The 15,576-nt window shown below is 38.7% G+C and overlaps 1 protein-coding gene across 2 annotated transcripts; it reads left to right on the forward strand.

Moving 5' to 3' along the window:
- Nucleotides 1-40: 40 nt before the first annotated feature.
- Nucleotides 41-10,789, forward strand: LOC125081684 (myosin regulatory light polypeptide 9). Of its 2 annotated transcripts, none has more exons than XM_047696353.1 (4): nucleotides 41-185; nucleotides 6,209-6,407; nucleotides 6,848-7,009; nucleotides 10,292-10,789. In XM_047696353.1, the coding sequence occupies exons 2-4, from the start codon at nucleotides 6,224-6,226 to the stop codon at nucleotides 10,462-10,464; spliced, it is 519 nt and encodes a 172-aa protein (XP_047552309.1). In that variant the 5' UTR covers nucleotides 41-185; nucleotides 6,209-6,223; the 3' UTR covers nucleotides 10,465-10,789. The 2 variants fall into 2 exon arrangements, with proteins under 2 accessions (XP_047552309.1, XP_047552308.1); XM_047696352.1 differs by lacking the exon at nucleotides 41-185 and adding an exon at nucleotides 4,768-4,919.
- Nucleotides 10,790-15,576: the final 4,787 nt, after the last annotated feature.

A 15,576-nucleotide genomic window follows, 5' to 3' on the forward strand; every position in this document is an offset into this window, starting at 1 on the left:
CCGTCCCCTTTCTATTAAGTCTAGCCCACTCTGTCGGCCGACAATGGTGACTGGGCTCCCTTCCGGTTTGCTGAGCGGAGGCCGGAAGTATTGGTTTTAGGGAGTCTGGGGGTAGAAGAGTTGATAGCAGCAGCCAGGGCAGCGAGGGGGTTACCCAAGTGCTCGGATTCTCGCGGCTGTGCAGGGTGAGTGGTGCTCGCGATCCGGCGCGTGAGGCCCATCCCGGGGACCCATTTTCGCGGGGCGGCTGGGTGGGCAGCGGCTTGGCGGCGGGCCGCCAGCGCCAGGAGCGCACCTGGGCAGGTGTACTGGCGGGTTCCCTGGTTCCGGGCTCATCGGCGAGCTCCGGGATCGAAGTCACGCCCGGAAATACCGAGGCGCGAACTTTGTCCCTTTGCCCAAACTTGGAGCTCGGCAAGTGTGACTTAGCTCGCTGGCGCCGCGATCTCCAGCAACAGCCGGGCCTGCGAAACCCGAGTCCTGCGGCGCTGACTCCAGCACTAAGTTTAGTTTCTAACGTAAACTTGCCCGATTCAAGAGAGTTTGCGCAAAATCCGAAGCCCATTGTTCCCCACGCTGCAGCTGTTGTTGCAGCTGTGTAGCTACGTTTAGTAGGAATAACCAACTCAAATTAGCAATTTCCTCAGCTCAGCATCCACTTCTATGATTAGAACTTTTCTTAAGTGATATTTTACAAAGGGGTTAGGGGTATAGTTTGCAGCTTGAGAAAACTCCAAAATGCAACACCAAATTCCTTTTGGATGGAGACTTTGGGTTATGTCAGTTTACCGAAATATTTCCTTTTACAGTAGTTGAGTAGGTATATGAAAGAATTTATTTCTAAACAGAACTTGGGAACAGAAATAAGGATTCAGTTGAGATTTTAAGTTAAATGCAAAATGTTTTATATCTGAAGACGAAAGGAGAGAGTATTTCTTAAAATGCCTACTGTTTGTTTTATGTTTTGGAAGGCTTTTGGTAAAACTTAACCAGAAAAGCTTTCCATTTTCAAGAGTGAGGCTTTACTGGCAAGTGAACCCTGAAAACTTAATTGCCATTGTCAAACGCTAAGAACTTTGGGTGTGGCAGTCTGAGATCTAATCCTACCTTCAACCGGAAGTTTGCGTAGGAAGTGAAAACTTGGTTCATTTGGAAAGGAAGCACCAGCCTGAAAATGTGTTTTTTTAAAACTGCGGTTGGCTCCAAAAAATCACATCCTTAGCTTGAGGATAAAGTACATTGATTAAATGAAACAGGAGATTTGGTCTGGATACTACATGCTATCACGGTAGGAAGTGTTTTTGTTTGTTTTGTTTTCTTTTTCTTTAAGTAGGCTCCAGGCCCAGTGTGGAACCCCTCCAGGGCTTGAACTCAAAACCCTGAGATTGAGACCTGAGCTGAAATCAAGAGTCAGACACTTAATTGACTGAGCCACCCAGGTGCACCACTAGGAAGTGTTTTCTAAGATGGGCGTTTTTCCTTGAAGAATGTATATTTTCCTAGAATACGATCAGTTTTGAGTGTCTGTTCTGTAGGAAAAAAAACTCTAGATTATTTTACATTTAATAGCACTTCATAAATGTTACATTCTAGGATTATAACTAGAGTAATCTTAATATTAGTATGGATCAATACCAATTTATAAATGAAACCATAGTATGTAGAGAGGCTGAAAAATCTTCCGGTTGCCCTTGATGTGTCGGAAAAGCCTCTTCTACCACTTAATCTATTGTAACATCTTCCTTATGTGATTTTTATTCCTCCTTTTGTCATAACCCTGAATTGAGTCTCTTCCTATTTGATCAAACTAACACACACACACACACACACACACACACACACACACACAAATACATTGTTCCGACACTTACCTCTCCTGATTTAAAACAAGGTTAGGGGCACCTGGGTGGCCCAGTGAGTTAAGCCTCTGCCTTGGGTTCAGGTCACTATCTCAGGGTCCTGGGATCAAGCCCCACATTGGGCTCTCTGCTTAGCGAGGAGCCTGCTTCCCCCTCTCTCTGCCTGCCCCTCTGCCTACTTGTGATCTCTCTGTCAAATAAATAAAATCTTAAAGAAAAATAAATAAAACAAGATTATACTCCTGTAAATCTGTAAACTGAATCTTCTTGACCACCACTGACTGTTTCATTCACTTTCTTGTGCATCTGAAATCCTTTCATATTTCATAGACACCTGTACTGAAAGTTTCCCTGCTTTAAAGTTTCATACAACAAATATGTCTTCACGCCAGAGATCTTTCATTAAGTGCTTCAAAAATAGACTTCAGGCTCTTACTTAGAATGAGAATACTCTTAATTTGAAAATCTCAGATGCCTACATCTTCCCGTCCTATATAAAGAATACTTACATTGATGCATGAAGTATTTTCAATATTTCTTACCTTAACTTTCTAAACTTCTGTGGGACTTGTGCATTTGCTGAAGGCTTATGAGGAGGGTTACATGAGGTTACATGAGGAGGGTTAGTCTCACTCGTTTGAGGAAAGTAAAAGTGGATAACGAACTAGTATCATACCGAAGGGAAGACAGTGATAATATCATAAGTGATCTGCTCTTTGGGATTATAGCACTGTCACTTATTTGGGTCCCTCTACGTCAGTGTTTATTCCACCCATATATATTTTTTTTAAGATTTTATTTATTCGAGATAGAGCAAGTGAGCAAGAAAGAGAGTACATGCGTGTACATGAGGGGTATGGGGAGAGGCACAGAGGGAGAGGGAAAAGCAGGCTCCCTACTGAGCAGGGAACCCTACGTGGGACTCAGTCCCAGGACCCGGGATCATGACCTGAGCCGAAGACAGATGCTTAACTAGCTTAGCCACCCAGGCACTCTTCCACCCATACTTTTAGTTTGGTAGGGGAAAAAACCCCACACTTCCCTTTAGAGCAACTTACTGTGAAGCTGAACTGCCTATTGCTGGAAGGCTCCTGGTTTCTGTGGAAGATAAACTAATATACAAGAACACAGTCTCCTTGGGGAAAAAAAAAAGGCCCAGGTAGTAACTTGCCTAATATTATACTACCAGTTTTAGTAGAATTAACTCCCTTAATTTGTTAGAATTAAAACTATTATCTGAATCTCTTAATTCTAAGGATGTCTTGCAGCTCCTTAATGGTACACGGTTTTTCAAGGTCTTTCCCCACTTCCTCAATCTTTTAGAAAAAAGATCTTTCTCAGCTTACAGTATTTGATGATCATTTACCACCTTTATTTTTCATTATTGTCACACATTATTTTAACTTAAGAGTCCTGTTTCAGGAATGAAAACTGTGATTCATATCATAAGTTTAACCAATCATTTAATTTCCCCAACTAGATTTCAAGCTTCTTGAAGATAGGACACTTCCTTACATTTCTTAATTCTTAATTCTTAAGTAGTATTTAACACTATTGATACTTGATGTACACTGATGTAATTAAATGATCATATTAAAGACTGATGATTAAGTATTGATTGAGCTAAAGAAAAGTTCTTTGTGAGACACTGTCAGTGCTGACTAAAAAAAACCCAAAAAACGTTATAATTTTTACAAACTATTTTACAATGAAATACAGATTTAAGTAATGTGTAATTAAAAGAAAGACTATTGGGGGCGCCTGGGTGGCTCAGAGGGTTAAGCCCCTCCTTTCAGCTCGGGTCATGATCCCAGGGTCCTGGGGCCCTTTGCTCCACAGGGAGCCTGTTTCCCTTCCTCTCTCTCTGCTGCCTCTCTGCCTACTTGTGATCTCTGTCTGTCAAGTAAATAAATAAAATCTTTAAAAAAGAAAAAAATAAATAAAAGAAAGACTAATGGGAAATACTTTAAAATTAAAATAAATATATATAACTTTATAGTGCAAACTAAGTGTTTTTAAAAGGTACCTAGAGGATGCCCACCAGATTTACTATTACGAGGTTTTATAGTTTAAAAAAATCTGCCAACCATTTGACCTATAATTCTCATCAGTTTCTTTGTTCTTAAAATAACTGGCATTCCTGCCTCATGAAGGGAAGACAGTGTTGTCAAAACAGACTATTTTTAAAGACATGCTTTGGTTTGCAAAGACATGGCATGCCTAAAATACTAAAAAGGTGGACTGGTAAATCTGTGTCACTCATTGGGTCTCAGCCACTCGCCCAAGTCCTTGAGTACAGTTAAGAGATGGAGGAATAATATGCACTGTAATTCTTTGTAGTTTTTGCAAGTACATTTAGAATAGAGGGAAAAATTACAGCCCTATGTAGTTTAGATAATAATGGTATTTACTACCCCCAAAAGGTGTTGCAGAATAATAAGCATTCGAGAATGGTGCAGATAAATTATGACAGGCAGCCTCCCAAATTGTGATTAAAGAAACCTTGTTAATTGGGGAGGAGTGTATATCATAACTTCTGTGTTGGGTAGGGTATATCTTACCAACAACCACATTCCAGTATATTACCAAGTGCTCTGTTGGACGGCCTGGAATTTGTGACTCTCCTTTGTGGAATTTCCTACTAAAATCTGAGAACAGATTTAGCTTTAAAAAAAAACTCTGAAGCAGAGCTTTTCTAATTATTTCTATAATTGAATTTAGTCTGGGTGATGTGGTATAATCAAAAAAGAATGTAAGAAATAACTTTAAGCTCATAGGAACCATTGTATTCTGAGGTCACTTTGCAGTGCTGAGATCTAGGTAGTACTTCATTCTTTGCAGTCCACAGATTTATTTTTAGAGCAAGGGCATAGTGTTTTGCTACATCATAGCTAAATGTTGTTTTCAGAACGTAAGCTTTAAAATTGTTATCCTGGTCAGAGAGTGAAATCAGGAGTGCCTATTTTAGGCCTGCTTGGAAGAATATAACTCAATACAGTGGCCTAGTCTTGCTGATAGAGGTTTTGCAGACTACCATCGCCACCCCAGCTCTGAAGGATGGTACGGTAAAATTTTGTTATCTGATAGCTATGTGGCTTTTCACTCCAAGCGAATTTTTATAGTCTTTTAAAGATTGAGTGTTGAAAGGAAAATTGCCTTTTCAATTTTAGGTATTATTAGGCTTTTTTTTTTTTTTAACTTAAATTTTACGGGGATAAATTTGGATTGGAGAACAAAGTTCGTTTCCATAGCTCTTAAAATGCTTTCTAAAACTTCTTTAAAAGAACTAAATAGCTTTAAAAACTGTTGTGCTATGATTTTTGTCTAGAGAATGTAGTCACCTCAAGTGATTTAGCTTGGCTCTGTGCAAGAAATTGGTTTGGATAGAGTGGAAATAAATTATAGGTGAATTCATAGTTTTTTATACTTTTCAGTTAGCTCTTCAACAAATACGTTTTTAAAACTACTTGGATTCCAGAAGGGAGGGTACAGTTAAAATTGTTAGTTGCAAGTGGACGAATGCTATTTGACAGTGGAGATTAAGAGATGAAGACCTGGGACACCTGGGTGGCTCAGTTGGTTAAGCAGCTGCCTTCGGCTCAGGTCATGATCCCAGCGTCCTGGGATCGAGTCCCACATCGGGCTCCTTGCTCATCAGGGAGCCTGCTTCTCCCTCTGCCTCTGCCTGCCATTCTGTCTGCCTGTGCTTGCTCTCTCTCCCTCTCTCTCTGACAAATAAATAAATAAAATCTTTAAAAAAAAAAAAAAGATGAAGACCTATTCCATCAGTTAGTCTTCCTTCATACTTTTCTGTCCATCTTAGAGTGGGACACCTAGTTTAGGCTAGGGCTGCAGGATAGACTTGCTGAAGATGAATTAGTATTCCCTCATACTGCCATAACACTGAAGTATAGAACCAGTTCTGTTTCCCCAGGGTACCTTTATTTTGTTTCTTGTTTTCTCTGTTGTTATTAAACCAGTAGATTTGGTTACCAGTACTTTAGCTATTCAGCAGTATGGGAGACATACAATCTTGTTCATAGGCTCTGAGCTTTGAATTTATGTTGGTTTTAGTCTGGAATTCGAAGTTAGTGACGGGCTGTTGATTAGATGTCATGACTACTAAGGATGAGCAAACTGAAAACATGAGTCTGGTTTTTCTCTTTTTAGTTTGGTTTTGTAAGTAATAGTATTGATTAGTTGAGTGAGATTTTTTTGCTAAGTAGTACTATTCTGCTGAGTAGTTCTTAGGTACATCTCTAAGTAGCTCAGACATGTCAGGAAGTTTTACTGAGTTTACTTTCTGTTAACCTTTTTTTTTTTCTTTTTGCATTTCCCTTCCTAATTAGGATTTAAACGCCACCATGTCGAGCAAAAGGGCAAAGACCAAGACCACCAAGAAGCGCCCCCAGCGCGCAACATCCAACGTATTTGCCATGTTTGATCAGTCACAGATTCAGGAATTCAAAGAGGCCTTCAACATGATTGATCAGAACAGAGATGGTTTCATTGACAAGGAAGATTTGCATGATATGCTTGCCTCCTTAGGTAATGATCAGTTTTAATATTAAAGACTAAATAGAATTTCTATAATGCCTGTGAAACCAATCTAATAATGTTGTAGTTTACCAAGATTGAAAGTCTGGAACAGTGTTCCCCAAAGTGTGGTCCTTGGACCACCTGCAAATTTCTGGCCAGGCCTCAGGATTGAGCTGGGGGCCAGTGTATTATATGTGTGTGTTGTAAACACTGATATTATGAGAGCAATAGTATTATTCCTCCTAACATCCCAGTGGAATAGCATACAATCTCTAGACTCTTAATACAGGCCTTATTCATTTGAGAAGACTTTTCCCCAAAGTTTTACTATTGTGAATACAAACAGCAAAGTGTATAAATGATAATCTCTCATGTCAAAATGTTCAGTACGTTGAATACTTGGTGTATTTTGTGCTGTAATTAAAATTATGACCCTCCTTTTTATTTAGGAAAAAATCCAACTGATGAGTATCTGGATGCCATGATGAATGAGGCTCCTGGGCCCATAAATTTTACCATGTTTCTCACTATGTTTGGTGAAAAGTTAAATGGCACAGATCCGGAAGATGTCATCAGAAATGCTTTCGCTTGCTTTGATGAAGAAGCAACTGGTAAGTCTGAGGTAACCTTTAATTACCAAGTGATTTAATTTTTGGTTGTGGTAACTAAAACATATAATAACTTGAACTATGATGACATAATACCCTCAGGTTTATATCATACCTGTTTTAGGGATAGGCTTTTCCTGTGACATGTTAATCACTCATTTTACTGCCTCTACCCCTAAATATTTAATTTACAATTTAATAGGTGTATTTGGAATTTCTCTAGGAAACTTATGTTACCCTTTTACTAGAATAACTCCACAAGGGTTAGTCTCTCTGTAATTGTGTTGAATGAATAACTTTCACCAGAGCAATCTTGGACAAAGTTTGAATTGCTATAGGCCATGACTCCAGTACAGTCCTATATTTGTTTATCAGGTACCTCTCAGCCCTCAGATTGTTTACATCTAGTTATCTAAACTTTTTGCTCTAGAATCAGGCTCCCTGGTTTCATATGCTTGTTCTGTACGATAGCTATGTGATTTGGGGCAAGTTACTTAACTCTAAGCCTCTGTTTTTGTAACTACAAAATGGGCAGTAATATTACCTACCTCATAGGGTTCTTGTATGGATGAAATGAAGAAGTGAGATAATTTATATATGAAGTGCTTATCGTACTGCTGGCATAGAATTAACTCTTAAAAAGCCCCAAAAGTTAGGGGCGCCTGGGTGGCTCAGTGGGTTAAAGCCTCTGCCTTCGGCTCAGGTCATTATCTCAGGGTCCTGGGATCGAGCCCCGCATCGGGCTCTCTGCTAAGCAGGGAACCTGCTTCCTCCTCCTCTCTCTCTCCCTGCCTCTCTGCCTACTGTGGTCTCTGTCTGTCAAATAAGTAAATAAAATCTTTAAAAACAAAACAAAACAAAACAAAACACAAAAGTTAACTACATAAATGCTTGATCCTTTTGCAGAAGTGCATATAAGGGACACATAAAGGAGTGACTCACATTCCATGTTTTTTGAGAAGGGAGGCACACCCTTTGGTTACATATCACTTGAACTATTTTATTTTAGCTTATTTTATTTTAGAGAGGGAGAGGGAAAAAGAAGGGTGGTGGGGAAGGCAAAGGGAGAGGGAGAGAGAAAATCTCAAGCAGGCTTCATGCCTAGTGCGGAGCTGGATGTGGGACCCGATCCCATGACCCCGAGATCATGACCTGAGCCAGAATCAAGAGGTGGACTCTTAACCGAGTCACCCAGGCGCCCCTACTTGAACTATCTGAAATAGTCCAAGTGCAGTCTGCTGTTGGAAGCATGGTCTCCACACAGTATGGCCTCATCAGGCCTATTCAGGTATACCATCCTTGACTATTCTATCATCTTCGCAACTTCCAAGCTCTTCTATGCATTGTTGTCCTAACTTCTCTCCACCGTTGCTTCTTCTGTGCCTTCCTCATACCACCTTCTCTTCCCTCTTAAAACTCAAATTCTTAACAGTTACACCTGGAAAGGATTGGGTGTGGGGAGGGAAAGGCAGAGGAAACTTACTTTTTTTCCTCCTAAAGGCACTTCTGTATTGATTGAGTTTTTGACTGTGAGCAGTTGCTACTTTTTTAATGGAAGGGAATCAAGCCATAAAAGAGTAAAATGTCTTAACCTATTCAAACTCATCTCAGTGATCACATTCTTTATAGAGTCTTACTTATGTTTTTATACTGTTTTCTCCTGGTCCCAAGAAAACTTGAAGCCTCTCCTTTCGTTTCACATCTGAAGTATTTTATTATCTCTCTTCCTGACCTTCTATTTTAGTTGTGTACTTAATCCCAATCATCACAGTCTCCCCACACTCAGAGCAATGGCTCTGTGTCTTCAACAGTGTTAGGTTCCCATCTTTGTAACCCCTTTTAGCACCTACCACACCTCCTCACACATAGTTGACGATAGGTTTATGTGATGGTTGAATGACATGGTTGGAGATGAGGATTTATTTCTACAAACTAGAAGTCTAACATTTGCGAAACATTTTTAAATGTAGAATGGAATTAGCAAAAACCCTGTAAGTTTAGAGTTTCTTTTGCGAATGGACCTTCTACTTAAAACTCATTTTATAGGAATATATTGTCAATGTTTTAGCTTAATTTCACATACAAGAATATTACCAGATTTTTCTTTTTACGTTACGGATTTCAAAAATCTCTGTGCTTGGTCATTTGTCAACTTTGTGTTAGTACATTAGCGGTTTTCCATCATGATGGGAATTACCTGGGAAGCCTTTTAAAAATATCAATGCCGTGGGGTGCCTGGCTGGAAAAGTGTGCAACTCTTGATCTCTGGTTCATGAGTTTGAGCCCCATGGGTATAGAGATTACTTAAAAATAAAATCTTTAAAAAAAAAAAAAAATCAATGCCAGATAATAAATCAAGAGTGACATCTGGACTTTTTTTTTTTTAAGCTCCCTAGGTGATTTAGATGTATAATCCAATCTTATGAGAATCTTGATATTACAAATCCAGAGTAAAAAGCACATCTTTTGACTCAGCATTCCACCTCCCCAAATCCTAGCCCAGTGTCTGTGACAGTTAATGCTCAGATATATACTCAGATGTTTTTACACACTCAGGCCAGGCCGTATTTGTTATAAAGTTTAATTTAGATTTGTAAAAAAGAAAAAAACATTAAAAATCTCTTTGTACATATTAAAAAAAAACCAACAACCTACAGTCAGAGATAAAGTGAAATGCCTGAAGTAACATACCTTGTTAAAACTATCTGTTAAAACTGGCTGGCTCAGTCAGTAAAGCATTTGACTCTTCATCTCAGGGTGTAAGTTAGAGCCCACCCGGGATGTAGAGATTACTTAAAAATAAAATCTTGAATACAAAAAACTGGACCTCAAGACTCAGTATTCTTTCTACTGAAGCACTTTATTGATGTTTATGATAATGGTATTCAGTGTTACTTGCTTACAGAATAAGTGTGGCCAGGGGTGCCCCACATTGGCCATAGAGCTTACTTTAAGAAAAGAGAAAAAAAAAAAGACTAACTGTAAACATTCATGCTACTTTAAGGAACCCTGAGGCTTAGATTCCTCAATATTGTACTTTATTGTTGTTTAGGTGTAGGTTTAGGCCCTATTACGAAGATTGGGGACAGAAGTTGATAGAGCAGAGCAGGATCATAGAGCTAGGCAGCTGTCTGCTGAGGCTGGCTTAAGCATGTGAAGAGCCCATATTTCCTATATTTGCATGTTTGTAGTTCTTAACACGAACTATACACTTGCTCAAGTGTAGATGTTCCTTGTAATCCTTGGAGTAGTATGTATTCTGACCCCCAGTTCTTTCTTCTTTAGGCACCATCCAGGAAGATTACCTGAGAGAGCTGCTGACAACCATGGGAGATCGGTTTACAGACGAGGAGGTGGATGAGCTGTACAGAGAAGCGCCTATCGACAAAAAGGGAAATTTCAATTATATTGAGTTCACACGCATCCTTAAACATGGAGCAAAAGACAAAGATGACTGAAAAGAACTTCAGATTCCAGCCAAACGTTCCTTGTTGCCACTTTGGGTATTTCTGAGACTTTCTCTTAGAGTCTGTTGCATGCCCTGAGCTTTGCAGCTTTTGCCTTTCTTGTTGTATTTATTCTCAGCCATTTTGGGCACATGCATCTCTATAATCAGACTGGAAATGGGATTTTTTATGATTTTCAGAATAGAAAAAGGGCAATTTAACTTACCAGCCCCCTCCCAAAATAACTGCAGTCTACACAGAGTCAGTATATTTTTTCAGAGAAAGTTATTCACTCAATTTTTTCTGAACCAAATTAAACTTTATGATAAAAAACTTACTTGTTTAAAACTTATTTACCAAAATAGGCTTTTGTTAGTTGCATCTTCTAAGGAAGGGTAAATGAGACAAATCCTAGAAAATTATATGGTTGTTAGACCTCTCCATTATTCCTTCCAGTTTCCCTAACAATCCTCTCTCTACTATATATTCCTCCCCCTCCCAAAGAAATCCAGTCTTAACTGCCTTAACCGGGGTTCCTGTACTTTGTCTTTCAGTTTTAAAAATAATTTTCTATAGAATTTGCATAGACATGCTAGCTTTGGTAGCTTTAAACCCTAAAATTTAACATACCTGTCAACATCCCTCCTTATCTGTTGTAAGCTTTTGTGCATTACTTGATGTCATTTAAAATTAGACCAGGCCACGTAATTTTAATTTGTCCTAATTTTTAAACTATTTTAGGCCCAAAAGTTTCTATGGAATGTTTCTTACCAAAAAGATTTTTTTGTATTGTATTTCAAAATGTTGGAAATACAATCCAGTATTTTTTATTGCATGTAGTTTCTTTTTTAATACAGCGGTCCCTCTTGAAATACCATGTTTGTTTATGCAGAGAGTCACCATGAGGCCATGTATGAATTTTGGACATTCCTGACCTGCCCACAATCAAAACAGCTGAAGCTACATGCCTGGGAAAGTGAGATAATTATTTCAGCCCTAAAAATAACTTCTGCTATTTGCAGAAATGCAGGACTGTTTCAAAGTTAATCAGGAAGTGATAGAGTTTCATTTGCTTTAGGCTTCAAAAATCTAACTTTCAAATATTCATGAATTTAAAAAGACCTTGAAATCTTGCAAGAAAAAGCTGGCTGAGAAGGGTTGATGGCCTACAAAAATGAGTAATTGACAATTACTCTAACAACTTATGTCTTATGCTACTATTAATAAGACTATCCTCAGACAAAGCCATTATTACCTCAATTCAATAAACAATTACTGAATGCCTTCAAGGCAGCAGACCTTTGCATTCAACAGGATAGGTAAGCTAGATCCTTTAATCTGGTGCAGCCAACTTTATAGAGCAGAAGTAGAAAGACCAGTAACAAGACTGCTTCTGCACCCTTCAAGATTAGAATCTTAGCACCTCCCTTAACTTGTTGCCTTTTATGTGTTTCTGAATTTCATTCAGTGAGTTAAGCAAAATACATTTTTCCTAGGCTCACAGCCATGATGCTAAAATCTTGTTTGTTGAATTGAATTTCCATTTCAACTGAAAACATGGGTCACTTCGGTTTTTAATAAATTTCCAAATAACATTGTTTCCACTACAGAAACAATGTGGTCTCATCTACTAAAATGTGCTCTTGCAGTATCCCCTTCATTTCAAATAACTGCTCAAAGAATCAGCTTCCATTAGGAATAGTGAATGGTCTCCATGCATGAAATAAGTCTCCTAATATGGTAACAGCATTCTCTAACACAGTAACTAGGTTTTACTTAAGTAAAGATAATTGCCAAGAAAAGACTAAAGCGTCTCACTCCACCATGGATTTGACTAAAAAACCAGTCTCCATGAAGAAAGTCCTACATTCCAAAGTTCTCATGAAACCAGCCTACTGCGGTAGCGTCCCTTATTCACCTGCTTATGATTATATTATCACTGGACTCCAGGGTCCAAGTTTAAGTCAGTCAAGGAGCTTAGAACTCAAGAGCAGGAAGTGATGAGTGCTACTGGAGGGAAAAGGGAGAAAGCCAAACCATATGAGACTAGTAAAATCATATTCTGAAAAGGAAAGGCAATCATTTCATAAGTATGAAGGAAAAAAGGACACAAGAGGTGTAACACCTAGGTTAGGGATGTGCAGAAGAGTTGTAAGAAAGATCAGAGAGATGATAAAAGGGCTTGAAGAGGTAGAGCCACAAAAACAGTATTGTGGAAATCAAGTGAATCCTTTTAAGAGTGAGGTTCAATCAGCAGTGTTAAATCATAGACAAGCTGAGTATATAGTAAAATTTAAATGGGGCCACGAGATTTGACAAGTCATTGGTCACCTTTGCTAGCTCAGAGGTGGTTGTTTTGTTTCTTTGTTCTTCTAATACTTTATTTATCTGAGAGGCAGAACATAAGCAGGGGAGGGGCAGAGGGAGTGGGAGAAACAGGCTCCTGCTGAGCTGGGAGCCCAATGCAGGGCTCAATCCCAGGACCCTGAGATCATGACCTGAGCCGAAAGCAAATGCTTAACTGACTGAGCCACCCAGGTGCCCCTAGCTAGAGTTTTGAATGCAGGATCCATAGTGCAGCATGAAATGGCAGACAGTGCCTAGGTTTAGGGATCAAGCCAATCTGCATATTAATCCCATTTTTTCTACATGGCTTCATAACCTTAAATAAATTAAATTCCTGGACCCCTATTTGTAAAATGGAAGAAATGCTATTGGTTCATAATAGGAACATAATCTTTTAATATATAAAGTAGCACTTTTTGTGACTAAGAGCAATATGGGACCAGACTTGATTGAGTGAATTTCACCTGTTAGTTCATGCTAGCTTTGTATCCTTGGGCAGGTCATTCTTCAGTTTCATCACCTATATAACAGGGATGATAACCTCCCAAGTGTGCTGTGAAAATGAGAAACACTAAAGCTAAATGATTTGGCACACAGTAGGTATTCAAAAAGTTATTCTTGTTCTGTTTACCAATTGAGGGTCTGAAGCATGGCAATGAAGAGAAGCTTAAATAAACGGCAAGATTGAAGGGCTCATCTTTAGAGATTCAAACCTGTCTTTAGACGGAGGAGGTGTAGAGGAAACAATCAGTGGCACAAAAATGAATCATATCCAGGAGACAGGAAGGAAAATAGAACCTAGATCACATGTTGTAGGATTATCCTTTGAGAGAAATAAAAATCGATACTCCTCCCCCTTAAAAGAGGGAAGGGTAGGTGATGGGAGTTTAATGGTAGTTGGAATAAAAGGCTGAGGTTAGGAGAAAGGTCCATAGTTGTTTGATACTAAATTAGCTCAAACTAGAATTTTATTATACTAAAGGGTTATAATTAGAATTGAATGAGAGTATATTAAAAAGCCTGTTAGTTTCCTGGTACTAACTAGATGATCAAATAATTCACTTTAGATTTCCTGGGTAGATCCAGTATGTAGACTTGTATCTTTCTACATCTTCCTTAAGTGTACAATTTCTTGATTTCCCTGAAACATGGCTTTTTATTGTCCTTGAAGGCATTGCCAGAACTCACCACATGGAAGAAATGCCGTTTTCCCAATCCTACTTCTCCCATTTCCACTTGCTCTTGACTGTCCAAGTCCCTGTATCCTTTGATCCTAGATTCTATCTCCCTACTCAAATAATGTCATAACGTCTCTTATTTATCCACATACATTTTATGGTTGTAATGAATATACAATTTGTTTTTTAGTTTAATACATCTTAACTTACTTTTCATATTTTGGTAAAGCCACCATTTTTATTTTTAACCATTCTTTTCAATGACCACAATTATCTTTGACAAGGATATGCTTTAATTAGCCATTACCTAAATGCTAGATATTAAGATATTCAGCTTTTCATTAATAAATTTTACATTTTTCTTTTGAATCTAGAAAACAGCATACCCTAGAATTATGGTTTAGAACAGGGCTCTCCGGTAGAACTTTGTGATGATAGAAATCCCCTCTGTACTTTCCAATAAGGACACTAGCCACATGTGACTATTGAGCACATAAAATATATCTAATAAAACTGAGGAACAGAGTTTTTAATTTCAATTTAAATAGCCACATGTAGTTAATGACTATTATACTGAAAAGCACAGTTCTATAAAGAAATAAGGAGATCAAAATCAAAGTGCAGTCAGGGTCTTAAGGTGGCCAAGATGAGGGCTATGGGATGGTTAACAGACCTCTTGAAGAACTCTACGACATAGACCTAAGGAAGCCAAAATCTTTTGATTCCGAGTAGAATTTAAAAATTACACTATTGAGGGATGCCTGGGTGGCTCAGTTGGTTGGGCTGCTGCCTTCGGCTCAGGTCATGATCCCAGAGTCCTGGGATCGAGTCCCACATCGGGCTCCTTGTTCTGTGGGGAGCCTGCTTCTCCCTCTGCCTCTGCCTGCCGCTCTGTCTGCCTGTGCTCGCTCGCTCTCTCTCTCTGACAAATGAATAAATAAAATCTTAAAAAAAAATAAAAAATAAATAAATAAATAAAAATTACACTATTGAACCAAAGAGCAGACTGAGGGAAAGGAAATATTTTAGAACCAGGTGTGACTTCATAAATTGCTTTTCAAATTATGAGAAAAATGCATTCTGTAATGATCTGGACCACAACATCAGCATCCCCAAGGTGCTTATTAGAAATGTAAATTAAGGCCCAGCCTCCTCCTACTACTTGACTATCTGGGGTTGGGGCTCAAGAATCTTACAAAGCCCTTCAGGTTTTGCTTACAGTGCTGTTGTTTAAGAACTACTATAGAATACTGAATCCATCGCTCCTACTATCTAGGAATTTCTCATCAAAGACTTCTAGAATATAAAAGGCATTTTTATTCCTCTCCCCCCAACATCTGTCACACTTTCAGTCACAGTGCTCAATAAAGGTTTGGTATTAAGTTGACTTACTCTCCATTACCCAGATAGTGCTATTCATCTCTTATTCCAAGTGAGGCAACTGAAGGTTATGGGCACAAACACTATTTAGAACAAACCTTGAATAACGTAGCTTCGTCGTTTCCTGTTTTGACGAAGAACATCTTATAATGTGTGAGCGCTTGTAAGTATGTGTGTGTGCAATTTTGTCATCTATCGACCCAACGGAAAGCCAAGTATT

This window comes from Lutra lutra, chromosome 12 (assembly GCF_902655055.1).
Source record: "Lutra lutra chromosome 12, mLutLut1.2, whole genome shotgun sequence".
NCBI lineage: Eukaryota > Metazoa > Chordata > Mammalia > Carnivora > Mustelidae > Lutra > Lutra lutra.